This window comes from Haliotis asinina, chromosome 1, assembly GCF_037392515.1.
Source record: "Haliotis asinina isolate JCU_RB_2024 chromosome 1, JCU_Hal_asi_v2, whole genome shotgun sequence".
Classification (NCBI taxonomy): Eukaryota; Metazoa; Mollusca; class Gastropoda; order Lepetellida; family Haliotidae; genus Haliotis; species Haliotis asinina.
The window spans coordinates 40,581,430-40,597,944 of NC_090280.1; the positions used below are offsets into that span (position 1 = coordinate 40,581,430).

Below are 16,515 nucleotides of genomic sequence, written 5' to 3' on the forward strand. Positions count from 1 at the left end.
GGTCGTAAAGAAGGTCGTATGGGCTACGACCTCGTAAATTTAGGAGGCTTTTGTGACACGCAGTCCAGGAACCCGATAAGGAGGGGGAGGGAATAGGGGAGACAGGATCGCAGATGACTGTCCTAGAAACGGTTGCTCCAACAGTAACGGAGACTGCAGTAACAGAGACACAGACACCTTTAGTAGAAGGTGTGGTTAGCAATGAGACACGAGAGGCAAGAGATTTGGAAGGAGAGGAGCACGTTTTACCCTATCGATCCACCAGGGACAGAAGGAAACCTAACCGGATGACAAGTGGACAGTGTGCAATGTCACGGAGTACAGGTGTTCCTGAGTGGATGGAAAAAGCTCAGTTTTTGGAATCATTGGTTTCAAGGGGTGTCTTCGCGAATCTTCCAGATAGGTTTTCTGATGCTCTTCTTAGAGTTATAACAAAGTCTTAAGTACAAATGGTTGCTACTCATCTATGCAGCTACCGTACATGACGAGGACGTCATTCCTGAAGAAGGGTGTAGCAGTGACATTTCATGTTGTATTTTATATTTCGTTTTATTTATACTGTCAATAAAGAAACATACAAAAACTTTTCCTGGTGTTATACAGTATTGTGGCCAACAGTATTTTCTGCTGGGTAGGCCAGGTTAATCTGCATTTCACGTGAGAATCTTTGCCCACACGGAAGAATGTGATTGGTTGAATGGGTGATCTGCTTTAATAGGATCATACCTCGTGTCTCGTGGTTTTCACTGCATTCGGAGAGCTGATGATGTGAGGTAGAGTTTGAGAAGTCACAGATTTTGTTGTGAAATACTTTCTACTAGTTTAGGTGTATTATTTCAGTAATAAATTTAAAATAAAGTTTTAGACTATAAACGTCTATTATATACAAGTTTGCAGTTAGAATATGTAATTATGTTGCACAAACACGGGTAAGGGTGTGCAATGTATATGCATTTCATAGCATTTGTTATTGTTATTTGTGGGTGTCGAGCGTGTATGCTGTGCGCTCCGTGGTGGTGAATGTTGACACTATGATATTCTTCTGCATGTGCTTAGGTTTTTCTGTTTAGTGATTGTGTTTCATTTTGTCATCTGACTACGGGTCACTCTCGGTCATCATACATCTAGGGGTAGCTTCGTCTTAGAGATGGGTGAGCATTTATTAATTATGAACGTATACGTGTGAAATATATTTTCTGCTACTAATTGTAACCAATAATGACGAGTTGATGTTTCAAGCGCTTTGTGTTCATATTTGTAAAAATAACATTATAAGAAAGTCCTGTTATCAATGCATTTATTATTTTATCATTGTACTGTGCATATTCATGTGACCATGGTTTACATATATTCAGCTGTATCCCTTTTTCTCACAAATGGTGTAGAGATGAATCTGTGATAATATATAGCCTTGTGATAATTAATTACGTATTGTGATCATATTCATACAATGTTTACAGGGTATTTGTCTGATGTCCTCTGAATAAACAAACAGATTCACACCCAACAGCTAGTCGGGAGTTGCATTTCACCGGCGCTAGTAGTTGTGACATCACTAACGTGAAATCATCTACAGTCAGTGGCAAAAATTGAGTTTGCACTTGCGCAATGTCAAGACAACTTGCTAAATATCAAAACACAAAAAAGAGATAATAACGTTTTCGAATTTTCAGTACTCTCAAAACCTGTCGTATTCGGACTGGTAGACTGCGATAAAGTCTTTTGAGATTTTCCCAACTATGCGTATGAGATAATCTGTGGTGTTAATGTCTTGCACTCGCCTCATTAGGCGATATTTTAACACTTTCCAGACATTTGCTATAATATTTAAGTCTGGACTTTGGCCTGGCCATGGAAATGTCATAAAAATACCAACATCCCTAACGTATTTTGTCCAGTATATAAGACATAAATCAAATCATAGAATTTTTGCCCTCTAAGGGAGAAACGACGTATAATGGAAACTAAGAAATGGTTGAAAAAACGACACTTTAGCCCCCCTCGAGGATACAACCAGTTACAAACTGAGTCACAAATTCAAACTTCGAAACATATTTATACTTCATAACATATTTATCTATTTACAGATCAGTTAACAAATCTAATTCCGTTAAAACTACAATAATAAAATGAGAACAGTTATTGGTAAACAGATCCTCCATAGTTCATTTGAATAATGAGTCGTCATATAGAGTACATGCAATAAATCAACGTAATATTCATAGTTAATAATAATAATATGACAAGTCTGTAAGATTATCGATGAGAGAAGCCAAATAGGTGCGGCCTAGATACAGTGATTAACATGGGACCGAGTATAGTGAAAACAGCAGCTAGGTATATACATGCTGATGATGCAGAGATGTGGCCCGGGCAGGTGGTGATGGCGGTATCCATAGTTACAAGAGCAACTAGCGCCTGACGATGGTGTTTTCATAGATGGGCTCTGCGAAGGAGAAAAATATGTAAGTCATTGATGATAGTTAATTAGTGACAATATCTTTTGTCTTAAACTGCCTACCAAACAGATGCGAGCAGTCAGAAAGTCTAATGTGATGCAGAATCCGCCGTTGTGTCAACAAGATAACTACCTTCCGAACTTCAGGGATATCACATACATTCCAGGTCAGCTTTAAAGTGAGCAATTGTAAATAATGTTTTTAAGACAATATGTCGATTGGCCATGGTACAATCTAATTCTACTAGTATTTAGTATTTAATATACTAAATTTAAACATGCTTGAATGAACTATTAATTTCGACTGAAAAAATGCATCTCACTGTACTACTTCCGCTTGATCACAAACATGGTTCAAACTTGAGCAGAACACACCTGATGGAAATGATGATGAAATACTTATTTAAACTCGAAAATACAACTATACGATTGTTTTTCCTTCACAGTTATTAGGGAACCTCACACTTATATTATCTTCTATTACAAGAATATCCCTTCTTAAGTACAATGTATATAGGCCCAGCCGTCTAAATCCACGTTTGTACAAAAATTAGATATTAATCATCCTGGTGTGTAAAAGGTATATTTGCTTTCTTTCAGAGAGTATCAGTTAGGTTTTACAGTCATAGATATATTTTCCCATCATATTAAGTTTGTACCAGGCACCCCTTGGGGAGCACCGAGTGATAGCTGAATTGTAGGATTTAAACAGTGCAGGGAGGTGGCAACAGACAACCTTAGACATTGCGATGTGGGATTTCGTTCATTGTGGGAATATTGTTGTCCGTCCCCGTTGTGTGTAATTCAGCTTCCAGTTCTAATACTGGACGTCAAGCACATGGAACATAGCACAAACATCTTTACAGAAAAGAGTTTGCTTTGTTTGATCGTCATTATTAGAAGTTGATGAGTAATAAGAAAGGAAGATTCGTAATGGTGAAATAACAACTTTTTAATTGCATATGATGCCATATGTAATAAAGAAGTTGCCATGAAGAATCTTACTTTCTTAGAAAAGAGTCCATTGAAAATAAACAACGTATCAAAACAGCATTTTACTAATTCACACTTACTTCCTACCTTTCTACTACTACCCGTTTATTTGCCAATCCCGACACACCTCTTTAATTCTTAAAGCTAAACCTATTGATTCTTAGAACTAATTGTCCCCCTTCCCAACCCAACAATAACTGGTCATAAATACTTAGTTTTCCCGCCCCACTCTAAATACAAAGTCCAGGTTACAAGGAGGGAGTCGTGATGTCAAGACCTGGGGGCCATATCTGTGTATTGTACCGGTACAAGACAACTGACACTGAAAGCCAGGTCACTTAAATAGTTATGCGGTGAACTGATCGTTGACGTGGGACGATGGGGATCGTCATGGAATGCCCGTGCCATTGGACATGCCAAGGCGATGGGCAAGCCAAGTGGCTCAGTCACATACCAGACCACCAGTATGGCCGCACAGACCATGTGGTATACGTATGTCAGACATCCTCTATATCCTTCCAAACGATGCAACTCCAAAATATCCCCGCATAAGTGAGGCAATGGATACCATCAGGTACAGATATATCTATTACGGTTAATTTTCCAAGCTGCCACACATGCTTTTTGCAGTAACAAATGAACCCATTTAAATCGAAATGGAGCCCAAGAAATTCAGAACCTGGTGAAATCTAGACTTGTTCAATGAAAGCATTTGAGGGAGGGCCAAGTAGAAAAGAATATAATGTGGTTCAGGAACTGTGAGACAGACTGGCGGATGCCAAGAAGTACCCCATTGGATCTAATGGTCAGAATTGGTCATGTCATTTATCTATCCGCCATCATCTCACTGGAATGTTTAGTGTGAGGCTGGAACAACGAATTCTATACCTGGATGTTTCTGAGGTATTGAAATAAAAACCACAAGTCAAAGCGTGTGCTTACCGTTATCGTGCGTCTGCGTTTTCGGCGATTGTACTTGTCGCTTTTTTGCTGGGGGAAGAATAGGATAAAACACATGAGAACATATGAAGCACGTTGATCCTGATAACCATGCACCACCGATAAAACAAATAAAAAAAACTGTAGTAGAACTCATAAACGGGACTTCAGTAGAACCTATACTGAGTCAAATAAGAAACTTCACATTCTTTCTTCAGGGCACTATAAAAGAACATGAGATGGTAAGATGGTTAAATTGTTATTATTTCATTGCTGGGATCTGTGCGATGTACTCGATACACTGACAGTGCCACAATCAGTTTCATATGGCTAAACCGTCGTCCCAAACATGGTTATACAGAATGTCAAGTCACAAGAATAAAAATTCGAAATTTCTCAATTCAATATTGTGTATGGCCGCCCCCAGCATTCACCACTGAAAACCACCGTCTCCTCATAGAGTGCCTGATGCTTGTGAACACGTGGTTTGGGATTCTGCGCCATTGCTCATGCAAGTCAGCGCCAAGGTCCTGCAAATTCTGAGGTTGGTTTCTAAGAACACGAAACCTTGTCCCAAGTGCATCCCACACGTGCTCTATTGCTTTACGGTCAGGTGACCTCGATGGCCAGTCCATGACGTTGATTCCAGCTCTTTGAGGACAATTTCGTGTCAAAGACGCGGTATGCGGCCGTGAATTATCATGCTGGAACTGTAGACCTGGGCCATGAGCCGCCATGAAAGGAACGAATTCAAGGGAGAGCACCTGGTCGCGATAAGCAGCAGCTGTGAAGTTTCCACGGATGACCAGAAGTCGGGAACGGTTGTTCCCACAGAAAGCACCCCGCACCATGCACTTCCGTCCCCGAATCTGTCGATTTCATGCACACAACATCGGGCATAACGTCGTCTCCAGACTCTATGTCTGCCGTCCGGTAAACCTGGATTCATCGCTAAAGACACTCGATTCCAGTCTCTCTGGGTCCATCAGAGGTGACGTTGGGCCCACAGCAGTCGCTGACGTTGATGACACGGCGTCAATATTGGCCCACGATATGGACGTCGAGAATGGAGACTGGCAGTCCGCAACCGATTTCGAATGGTCTGTGAGAACAGTCGTGTAGCCGATAGAAATCTGTCAGGTAGATGACGTAGGACGATTTGACGGTCTTCTGCCCGTAGCGTCACACGTGGACGACCCGACCTTGGGCTATCAGAAGAGGTGCCAGTTTGTTGTAGACGACCTCGCAAGTCATACACAGTACCACATGCAAATGAAGAAAACTTCGACGCGAAGATCACGTGATGAACTGCACGTTCCATACCTGATTTGTCGAAACATAGGGACCCCATTTCGAATACATATATATCAGAGAAAAATTATTCAGTACTTTTAAAAAATACATTTTATGAGTTTCTTTTTTGACTCAGTGTATAAACAAGACTTTTGCAGAAATTCCCGAACAGGACTTTAGAACTCATAAACAGGACCGTGTACCCGTGACAGAAAATAAATGCACCACAGTTACATAGGTCCATGTACCACTGGTAAACGGACACAAAGACTGAACCGCGCACTTACACACTATATACCACAGCTGACTGATAAGGATGACTACGTATCACTCATAAACAGTATCATGTACCACTGGTAGGTAGAACCACTTGCCACTGCTAACGAGGATTCGGTACTACTGAGTCCTGTAAACCACCAATAACATCAAAGTCTCATGAACAGCTACTACTGCAATTATTGTAAATAGTTACTGATCCACATGGCAATGGATCAAGTCAGTTCAAGAACAGCTGAGTTCCAAATCATCGCGCGCGGCGGCATCTGTGCCCACCTTGGTAAAACACACAACCCCAGCTGACAGGGTATCTAGATGCAGAGGATAACAAATGGGAGATATTTGCAACTCGACGGTTCGGCTGTTTCAATGCTGTACATCACTGAGCTCTAAATCACCATGGGCCAAGAACTGTGACTGTGCCAAGTTAGAACTCACAACCCGCTGACTGAGGCAGTTGAAGATGTTGCTCTTATGTTCTAATTCTCTTCGATCAAACGAACATAAAATATTTATTTATGTACAACAAAATACTTCGCATGGGTAATGCCTACCGCAGCTCACAGGCGAGCAGGTTTATTAACACAGAGTATACAAAGAGCCGGCAGAATATTAAAATACCATCTCGTCTGCACCTTCAACCTGTACCTGAAAAACAAGCAAATTCAAAACCAGAAGACACTGCTTACACATATATGAAGTATACAACAGACGTTCCTGCAATACTAACTTCATTTTATTAATATTATTAATATATTATTATCATTACTGTTATTATTCATTTGTTTGTGTTTAAATGCAAGACAAAACTAAAATACATATCTCCAATTCCTTACATCCTCAATTTTGGGTCAGGTCCCATCTCCAGGCCGCTCCATGTAATATAAAATCACATCAGGTCAGCCCTCTCCTCCTTACATCCGAACCTCAGTACCTCACTGCTAATACAGATCGCAATACTGCGTAGATGAACCATCCGGCTTGTAATCCAGAATTATCCATACGGATTGAAGGTTCAATACTGAAACCTTCATAACTTCAACAAGTTCCAATACACTCGATTTAAGAAAGCTGCTCGCCGTGTTGTGCGAAGACCTCGAATGACTCAACTCATGCTCAATCTCACCACGTCACCTTCGTCACGTGGCTTCAGCACAAATCTCACGTGCAAAACACCTTCGCTGCAGTAGGCAAGCTCTACCGTATTTAACCCAAAATAAATTCATTTATGTTCTAATTCTCTTCGATCAAACGAACATAAAATATTTATTTATGTACAACAAAATACTTCGCATGGGTAATGCCTACCGCAGCTCGAAATTAAAAGACAGGGCAAAGAAGTGAGAACTATTTATTACAGATCCAGGAAATTATAAGCCTAACATAGAAGTCACGCTCAGTAACTCTTTTATGTCATCTTTAACATATCCATCTTTTGCCGTGTCGGAAACCCAGCGACCATGTCTCTTAAACATACAATAAATCTACCATCTCTGTACACATCCGTCTTACTCTTTTCTATGAAAATACGAACATATCCTTCATGAAAAGAAATATCAGACCGCCTAATAGAGGAAACTTCAGAAAATCTGAAAAAAACAGCATATGAAAGAATGGACATTGTCAGAAACCTTAAATCTACAAGCGAACAATCCTCTCTGCCAAATCTAACAACTAACTTTTCCAAAATAGCAACATCTATAGGCTCTTTCTTCTTGAGAGGGTCACTGTAACATCTCCTTGCCGCTTCTGTAAAATTCTTAATCAGGTCATGTTGACATGGATCTGGTAAACCCGCTACTCTGTGTGCCCATCTTATACCGTAAACTGCATTCATAATAACAGGAGACCTTTTACCCGACTGAATCAATGACGTAAGGTACAAACCTACATGAAAAGAGTTTGCAGGCAAAACAGTTATTTCTTTAAACCTTGAGGCCCATTTTTTCCAACATGTAAAAGCTCTTCTGTATTTTACCACTGTAGCATCTGCTTTAGATTTTAAAACTATTCCAGGCATTTTTGTAGATAAGTCAACTAAATCCTGGTGCACCAGATCATCCTTGTCTCGCCATATACCAACGGAAAATATACCTGAAAAGATATATAATCAGTTGTCAAACCTGAGAGCAACCATGAACCCAGTGAAACTATTGAATATATTCTGCTTGCTCCCTCCTGAAACAGCGTTGCTGCCACTTAACTGAATCATGTCTGTAATGAATTTTCTGGGTTGCCCTTCCAGGAATAACAACGGCCAGTATGGAGCGGAAGGCCACATTGGCACCACCAATGTAGTAGAAGCATTGCATGCTAAGATGAAATGTACAGTTTTACACACCAAATACACAGGAGGAACTACCCAGTTGTTCTCCCCATACCACTGCTGAGTAAATGCATCAACTGCCTCTGTATCTGGTACCCATGACCTGGAATTAAACCTTTTTAACTTGGTGTTCAAATGGTTTGCAAAACGATCTACAGAATGTGGCCCCCATCTTCCATCTAAAAATTTGAAAACTTCATCTGTAACTCTCCAGTCATCCGAATCTTCAAATCTGCTCAGAGCATCGGCCTTTTCATTTTCTGATCTGGGAATCCAGCTGAACTTTAACCTTATGTTGTACTGATTGGCTATCACAAAGATGGAGGTGGCAACTTGTTGTAGATGTTGTTTAGAACTACCACATGAAGCTACATGACAACATGGTTTGCTGTCTGTGAACCACTTTACAGGTTTGCCCATTAGAACCCTGGTAAACGCAATGAGAACTAATTCTATGGCCTTCAATTCTCTCCACGTGGCACTACAAAGTTTCTCTTGAGAGTCCCAGACATATTGAAACACATGATCAGAATCCGCAACATAACCTCCACAACCTACATCACTTGCATCTGAAAACACCAATAGCATAGGTTTACTAACCGTAGACAGCGCTCTTGGTTTTAGATTGCGAAGGTTGTCTCTCCAAAACAGCAATTCATACACACAATGAGAATTATTTAACCTAAGAAATCTATCCCAGGAAGAAGCCTTTTGGACCTCGGAATACATATGCCTTGTGAAAAGTCTACAAACATCACCCAAAACAGGAGTAAGAGCTATGACTTTACCTGCTAAAGCAGCCAAACTCCTTGCTGTGAACCTGGGCAAAACAGATGTGAATGCTGAAAAACTAGACACTATATCTTCTGTTTTCTTGACAGGAATAGAAAGAACACTAGAATCTAAATTCCATGTGAATCCAAGCCACTCTAACTCTGTAACAGGATGCCATACTGACTTCTCAATATTAACAACAAAACCTGATTGTTCTAGAGTGTCTCTAACATTGTCCGAATGGCTAGAGCACAAATCCTTGGATCTAGCATAACCAAAGCCATCGTCAAGATACACAACAATATGAATAGATTGCCTTCGCCAATATGTAACTAGTGGACGTGGACGAATACACTTCGTAAAGATGTAAGATGCAGATGTTAACCCAAACGGCAAAACTGTGAAACAATAGTACCTAATAATGCCATTAGCATTCCAAGCAAAACCCAAGTACTGTTGTTGACTAGAGTGTATGTCGATGTGATGATAACCAGATTTTAAATCAAACTTAAACATGAAACCTGTGTCTCCAAGGCTGTTTTGTAGCCCTCAAAAACAATCTTTCTTTTGTAAACAAACTGATTGACAAACCTAAGGTCAAGGATAAGCCTCTTCTTGCCTGAACGCTGTATGGCTACTGAAAGAGGATTAACAACTAAAGGAGGACTATCAAGCTCAACAATACAAGAGTTTCTTAAAAGTTCTTGAATAGCCTGTACAACAAAAGTACCGTTCCACAAAGCGGATTGGTTATTTTTAGAGAAAGATGTAGGAGGACTATCAATGAAAGGAATGACATAACCGTCTGTTATAGTATCGATCACAAACTGAGGAGCTCCAATTTTAACCCAAAAGGAAACATGTTTCCTTAAACTACCTTTCACAACACACAAAGATTCGGATTCAAACTCGTAAGACCTTAGCTGAATAAACCCAGAGGCGAGGTCATTACCTCCTAAGCCTGCAGAACTATCAATGTCACAGACTGGAGAACAAGTGACATCCTTCTGTTGTGTCTTGGTTTTCTTGACTGATGGCGTCTGAACGTCGGAACTGCAACTTTCCACAGCAACTCGTCCTAAAACAAGTTTTTTTTAAGAATACTCTCAGGAACGATACAAACTATTCATCTGACTAAAGTAGCAACTTCTTTATTAAAGAAACGTGGTTACCTGAAGTGACATCTTTACTTCTTGACAACTGCATCTTGGTTGGACTGGACTGAATCGGAGCAGGCTGACTGGGCTGCACGTAGTGAGGCTGCCGCTGGACAGGCGACCCTCCAGTGGCCGAAACCGCCACAGAAATAACACTGTTGGTTGGGAGCTGGACCTCGTTTGACCATGGAACGAAATGGCTGGCTCTGACCTGTTGTAGTTTCCCTAGAAGTATCAACCATGCTAGCAGAAGACACAGTAGCACTGGGTGCAACATAGTTGGGTCTCCCTCTGGTCCGGAATGAGGACGCACGTCTTTTGCGCAGGGCTTTGTTCTCCGCTTTCTCGAATCTACGTTCTTCCTCGGATCTACGTTCTTCCTCGGATCCAGAGGCAATATCATCTCCCTCTAGTTCAGCCACAACAGCTCAACCAGATGGTGACCTATCCGCTAAACAGATATGCTTATTCCTCCTGGAAATGTCTGAGGAAAGATCTTGGAGAATCCCCACACAATCAGAATACCTACTACACTTAATGTATCTGAAAGCAGTGTCAATCTTGTCCAAACAACCAGCATTAAATTTATACTGAAGTTGGTTGCCTTTAAACCGAAAACTTGGAATTTTTGAATCTCTACGAGCCCTTTTGAACGCTGTGAATGATCTTTCTTCACTCTCTTCAATAATGTCACGTTTAAATGTTTTTAGTTTGCAATCCATGTAATCTTTAAATAATTGAAAAGTTTCATAACCTTCTATGGATTCCTTCTGCTGATTCGTCTTGGATGCATCAGAGTCCTCCGAATGGTGTGAAGGTGAAACCGAACGCTGATTCATAGCAGAGTGTTGATTTAAGAAAGCTGCTCGCCGTGTTGTGCGAAGACCTCGAATGACTCAACTCATGCTCAATCTCACCACGTCACCTTCGTCACGTGGCTTCAGCACAAATCTCACGTGCAAAACACCTTCGCTGCAGTAGGCAAGCTCTACCGTATTTAACCCAAAATAAATTCATTTCTTTAGACCTCTTGAGAGCCCGTTATCAAAACTGGTGCCATGAAAATAGACATCCAGATCAGTGAGTGAGTTAGTTTTGTTTTACACCATTGTTAGGAATATTCCATCGGGTCAGACCAAAAACAGGCTTCACACATTGCAACCATGTGGGAATCGAGCCTCGGCCTTAACGAACGCTTTAAACACTTGACTACCGAACCGTTCCCATCCAGATCAGATGGTAAAGCATATATAGCTATATTGAGTACATATGAACCAGACATGATCAATATCCATTATGTTCGACCTCAGATGAACAAATGGGTTGTGTGGTGTCTTTAACAACGTCTTAGTACCTCTCAGATTTCGTATGTTGTCGGTAAGTTCAAGCTGGATGTCACCGTAGGATGGTCTCGAAGCAGTTTCTGTAAACATGCAAAACATTTCATTCTGCATCGTGAATCAAATTCATATCATATTCTACACACCAGTTTGGTTGATGTCAGGAAAATCCAGCTTCAGCCAAATATCAAAGTGTTATCGAGTATTTCAAGTGGTAGAAATAAAATGCTCACTTGTCACTTGAGGCATGATCTAACAGTCGTTTGGAAGTTTGTTCCTTGTTTAACGTACTCATCTAAATGGCAGTAATCGAGAGCAGTGACCAAATGCACGAGCGTGGTCGATTTAAGCAATTGGGGTACGATGGATGTGCCAACCAGGGTAGAGAGCACGACTACCCTATCGACAAGCAAGGATCTTCACAGGTTTACCCCACAGAGGACATAGTTAATACATTGCAATATATCTGGACATGAGCTGCGTGCTGTCCAGCGTGTCGTCATGGCACAGAGGCAAACATATGGAAGGTGTCGGGGTTGACAGATTTTCTCTGTCTAGCAAAACATCTACATAGGCATACATATCTTTGAGACAAGCATATGCTTATGGCGGGAGCAGCCAGATGAACGTCACCCTTGCTTTGGGAACACCGGTGTGAAACCTATGATGCACTTTGTGCTTAAACATGCAAACCTGGCACTTCTTTAAGTTTCCTAGAGAGACCTTTTCCATCATTTCTCTTGTCTCGAAATTCGGTTTAATTGATGTAGACCTCCTATATACACTTAAATATGATTAATACTCCAAGCAGTCTTATGGAAGAAGGACTCCGACTGGTTCTGTTATCTGATTCGTGTGCTTCAAACCAGCAACAGTTTACCTGTGTCTTTCTGTGTGTTTTCTTCATCTTCAAATGCCTGGTTGCAATAAACACGGTCAGAACCATCAACTGGAACATTGTGTTGTACTTCAAAATACATTTCATAGATGTTTGCACAGTCTGCTTCATACGGCAGAAAAACTCATGTCTCCCTTGTGAACTTTACAATGCTAGTCAGGGGGTCGTATTATAAAAAGATCTAACCTTCAAAACAGAGTCTTTAATTTCTTGTGATGCCAGTATCAACGGGGAATAGTAATGACTCTGCTACGGAGCTGAGGTAGCTTAACATTGCTGTACTGTGTTGTGACACGTAAGTCCTGTCATAGTGAACGAGTTTTACTTCTAAACAATCCATATCCCTGTTTGCCGGATCTTCACGGGTAGTAGAATTCATAGGTAACGTCCAAGGCTAGTTCGTTCACCTTTTGCTGTTGCGGGTCTACATTCCTTGTTTAACACAATCGGTACTGTCATATAAAGATTTCATGTATTAATGTCTTCTTGTCCTGTTAGTGTGTTTTGCCTACCGTTCTATAGCTGATCGATTACAGATGCCGACGAACGATATCTACATATTTACTAAACTATGCTCATTACCTTTCTTGGGCATCATTCCAAATGTCCAAATATAACTTCTTACATTCAGCTTACGAAACAAGGTGCATTGTGTATTTGGCAAAACAACGGTGAAGATTAAATGACAATAATAGCCATGACATATTATATAACCCGTCACACAATATATATATATATTAGTGCTGTACCTCTGCTTGCCAGTTCCTCACTCTCGTACTGCTCTTCTCTTTCTCCATCATTTGTCCTCTGCGTCTGTGCCATTCTGGTTAATGGGAATATTTTACAACCAATGCTCTGGTAGTAATCTCATTTCCGTTTATCAGACATTAGGACATATTAATTCAAATCGACATTTCGTTATTCTGCATTAGCCATTTGTAAGTTCAAAGAGGAGCAGGTTACATGGATTGACAATTTCTTTACTGAAATGAGGGTAGCTTCTACACCGAAACGTCGTATCCATTACACTGCCGAAGATCCGTGATCCTCTTCATCCTAAAATGTCACTTAAAGAAATCCAGTGTGTTTCATAATTGTACAGCAGAGGTCTCTACTAACTGGCACGTAAGCTTTTGTGATTTGTATACAATTTAGATAGCTTATAATTTTAATGGTAAATGCATTGGTAAAATAAACAAATGTTGGGGCGTAACTATATTTTATAAAGGGGAATCTTCGGTATACATCTGTGAGTATTTTTAACAGTTGTATTGGCAAACTATTGATTAAACAATTCTAACAATACACATACACCTACCTCTGTGGATTATCAATGGCTGGAACGAAAATGCAGTTGTCAAGATCACATTTAATGCAATAAATACTATTTAATACTATTTTCAATAGACTCTACTATCATTTGAGAGGTTCTCGGAGTTTAAACATAGTTCAGTTGATATGTATCAAAGTGACTGAGGTAATATATTAGTGAGCAATATTTCAGCTATATTGTGGCGGTCTGTAAATAATCGAGTATCGACCAGACAATCCAGCAAAGATCAACAGCACGGTCACCGATCTGCGCAATTGGGAACCGATGGCGTGTCAAGTTAGCGAGCCTGACCACCCGATCCCATTAGTCGCCTCTTACGACAAGCATAGTCCCCTTTTATCGCATGCATGGTTTGCTGAAGGCCTGTTCTACCCCGGAGCCTTCACGGGGCAATTGTTATGTAGTCATATAAGCCAATGTAAGGTCCTTTGTGTGCAACTATGGGCATATTTAATGTCAATGTCACTATCAAGTTACACTTCAAATACACTTACGTTTTGCAGTCTTCATTCTCCTCCTCTGATAAAAAATGATGATGATGAGGAGGAGGATGATGACCAGGGCAGCGGATCCCGTTGCTATTGTAGTCACTTTATCGTTCACGGTCACAGAGGAAGGATGCGCTGTGACAGAACAGAAAGAACAGATTATCAAAATGAAAAAAGCACTCTATTTGAAAATGTATGGGGAGATATTCCAGGGATATCTTAACTAAAACAATATATAGATTAACAATAATGAAAGATAGATTATGCGATTCTGTCAACGGAGGACAGTAAGATAACTAGACTATCACAAATATACACGTAAAACTAGTAATTAAATCTAAAACATTTTATCTGCAGGCGCCAACACAATATAAAAAAGGCTATAGATCGCCAACAACTGAAGGTAGATCACCATACTAGGGACCATGGTGATATACAGTACTATTGCTACCTGCATGGACCCTAATTGGATTTACGCCATCCCCTCAGTCACTGACGGCTGTAAGAAATGTTAGCCAAAATTAAAAGAACAAGAATACTATGTTCAAAATTCCTGGTATGTTTACATTTGACTTTGAACGTTTTGGGACGTACGTACCCTCTCAGGAAAACAATAATTTTACAATACTTCAACCGCCTTTGAGGTACAGCCACAAACATTTCAAGTTCCCAATCTAAATTACCAATCATTAAAATACATCTATCTAACAAACATTTCAATCTGAATTCATCAATGAAATCAATCTCCTTTAAAAATCCAATAAGTAATGAGAACTAACAGTGTTGAATAGATCCTTAACTGTTTTGACAGTAAAATATTTACCTTTCAAAATCAAATGCTAACTCTCGTTATTATAGAGTGGTGTTTTCATCATGATTACACCTTCTCTGTTAACATGTTTTTCAATCTAAGCTGACCATGATTACCAACATCAGTGTGTGATTTCTGATGGAAAAAGGCATAGCGACCAAACGCACATAAAACGGCAGACGAGTTAAAGAGTTCCGCATAAGTAAGTCATACCCATTTGTGTGAGTGTATTGTAGAAAGGGAATCGTGGAGAGGACCAAACAGCATGGGGTGGGGTGAAATCGATCTGAACTAGAGTGTTCCAGAATCTCGGTCCATAATGAGGAAATGATGTGACACCTGCACCCTATAGTCACCGACTAATAAGAACTCATAAGTATCACATGTTGGATTTCACAGTATTCACAGCTTCAAGCAAGACATTGCTCCTACCCATACTGACAGAGCAACGTAGCATCTAAACCCTGCAATGCCCTTTACGTTCACTGGCACATTTGGGACGAGGTTTGAAGAAGACATTTCGCAGAGAATGGACCCGCACGCCCATGGACTTGATTAACTGGACAATTCATTCCATGTGCAGACGATACAAGGCTTTCACCGATGATCGCTACTGTGCTAAACCAACCCCTTTGTCATAGTGTCAAAATGCTCTACTCTGCAAAACCCACCTCCACGTTATACCATCAAAGCTCGCTATAGCATTTAATTCTTACATGTGCACTAAATGTATCACAAAACATAAAAGTGAAGATTTAAAAACGAAACGATTGCAGAGAAATGGCAATAGTATTGGTGGCACAGATGGTCAAGTGGTCCTCGGCGATGTAAACCTGCAAGACCCCCCAAACATTGTCATAAATTTCATTCAGTATTTACCATGACTACGATCATTGACTGTCAGCAGCATACAAATCTCGTGGAACTACATCTCTCCATTCCTATCAAGCTTCTAGCTTGCATCCTACATCAAGCACACAAGGTGGTCAAGGCGGCCTTAAAGAACGCTATTCTGAATGTCACTGGAAGAATATGTGTTATTTTCCCCCTTTTAATACACTGTAATTTCCTTTATGATCAGAACTATGTCGCGACTTTCATGACTTAATGCCGTGAAACACTCACACCACACGTTGATTCGAGTGGACGCCATCATGTTCTGGGCAGTGCATGTCAATGAACCCGAGCTTCCGTTTCACGGAGTGACAGAACAAGTATAAGCAGAAATTAGAAAGAAATACCACATTGCCGAAGAACGGCGTGATAAGCCACGAGTTGCGCTTAAAATGTTGAATAAGAAATATTTCACGTGTGTAATTGTTCAACATGGGGTTGGAAATGTGAGATCACAACCCAGTGAAGAAATGGGTTTATACTTTTGATGGTGGCGACATTCTATTTTGACATGAAATATACTTTTCGAACAGAG

General features: G+C 40.4%; 2 protein-coding genes across 2 annotated transcripts in view; both read right to left on the reverse strand.

The window, feature by feature from the left end:
* Positions 1-1,728: 1,728 nt before the first annotated feature.
* LOC137291352 (deleted in malignant brain tumors 1 protein-like) overlaps positions 1,729-16,515 on the reverse strand; it is a 33,340-nt gene continuing 18,553 nt past the window's right edge. Inside the window, exons 13-19 of the mRNA XM_067822667.1 lie at positions 14,282-14,410; positions 13,773-13,791; positions 13,204-13,277; positions 12,437-12,505; positions 11,571-11,639; positions 4,394-4,441; positions 1,729-2,446 (exon numbers count right to left, since the gene is read on the reverse strand). Of these exons, the coding sequence (XP_067678768.1) occupies positions 2,412-2,446; positions 4,394-4,441; positions 11,571-11,639; positions 12,437-12,505; positions 13,204-13,277; positions 13,773-13,791; positions 14,282-14,410 (443 nt within the window). The 3' untranslated portion in view covers positions 1,729-2,411. The remainder of the gene's footprint in view (positions 2,447-4,393; positions 4,442-11,570; positions 11,640-12,436; positions 12,506-13,203; positions 13,278-13,772; positions 13,792-14,281; positions 14,411-16,515) is intronic.
* On the reverse strand, positions 6,816-10,736 carry LOC137291389 (uncharacterized). The gene is made up of 3 exons (XM_067822714.1): positions 10,232-10,736; positions 10,012-10,137; positions 6,816-8,053 (listed from the first exon to the last, which is right to left on the reverse strand). Exons 1-3 carry the CDS (start codon positions 10,617-10,619, stop codon positions 7,368-7,370), a joined length of 1,200 nt encoding a protein of 399 aa, XP_067678815.1. The 5' UTR covers positions 10,620-10,736; the 3' UTR covers positions 6,816-7,367.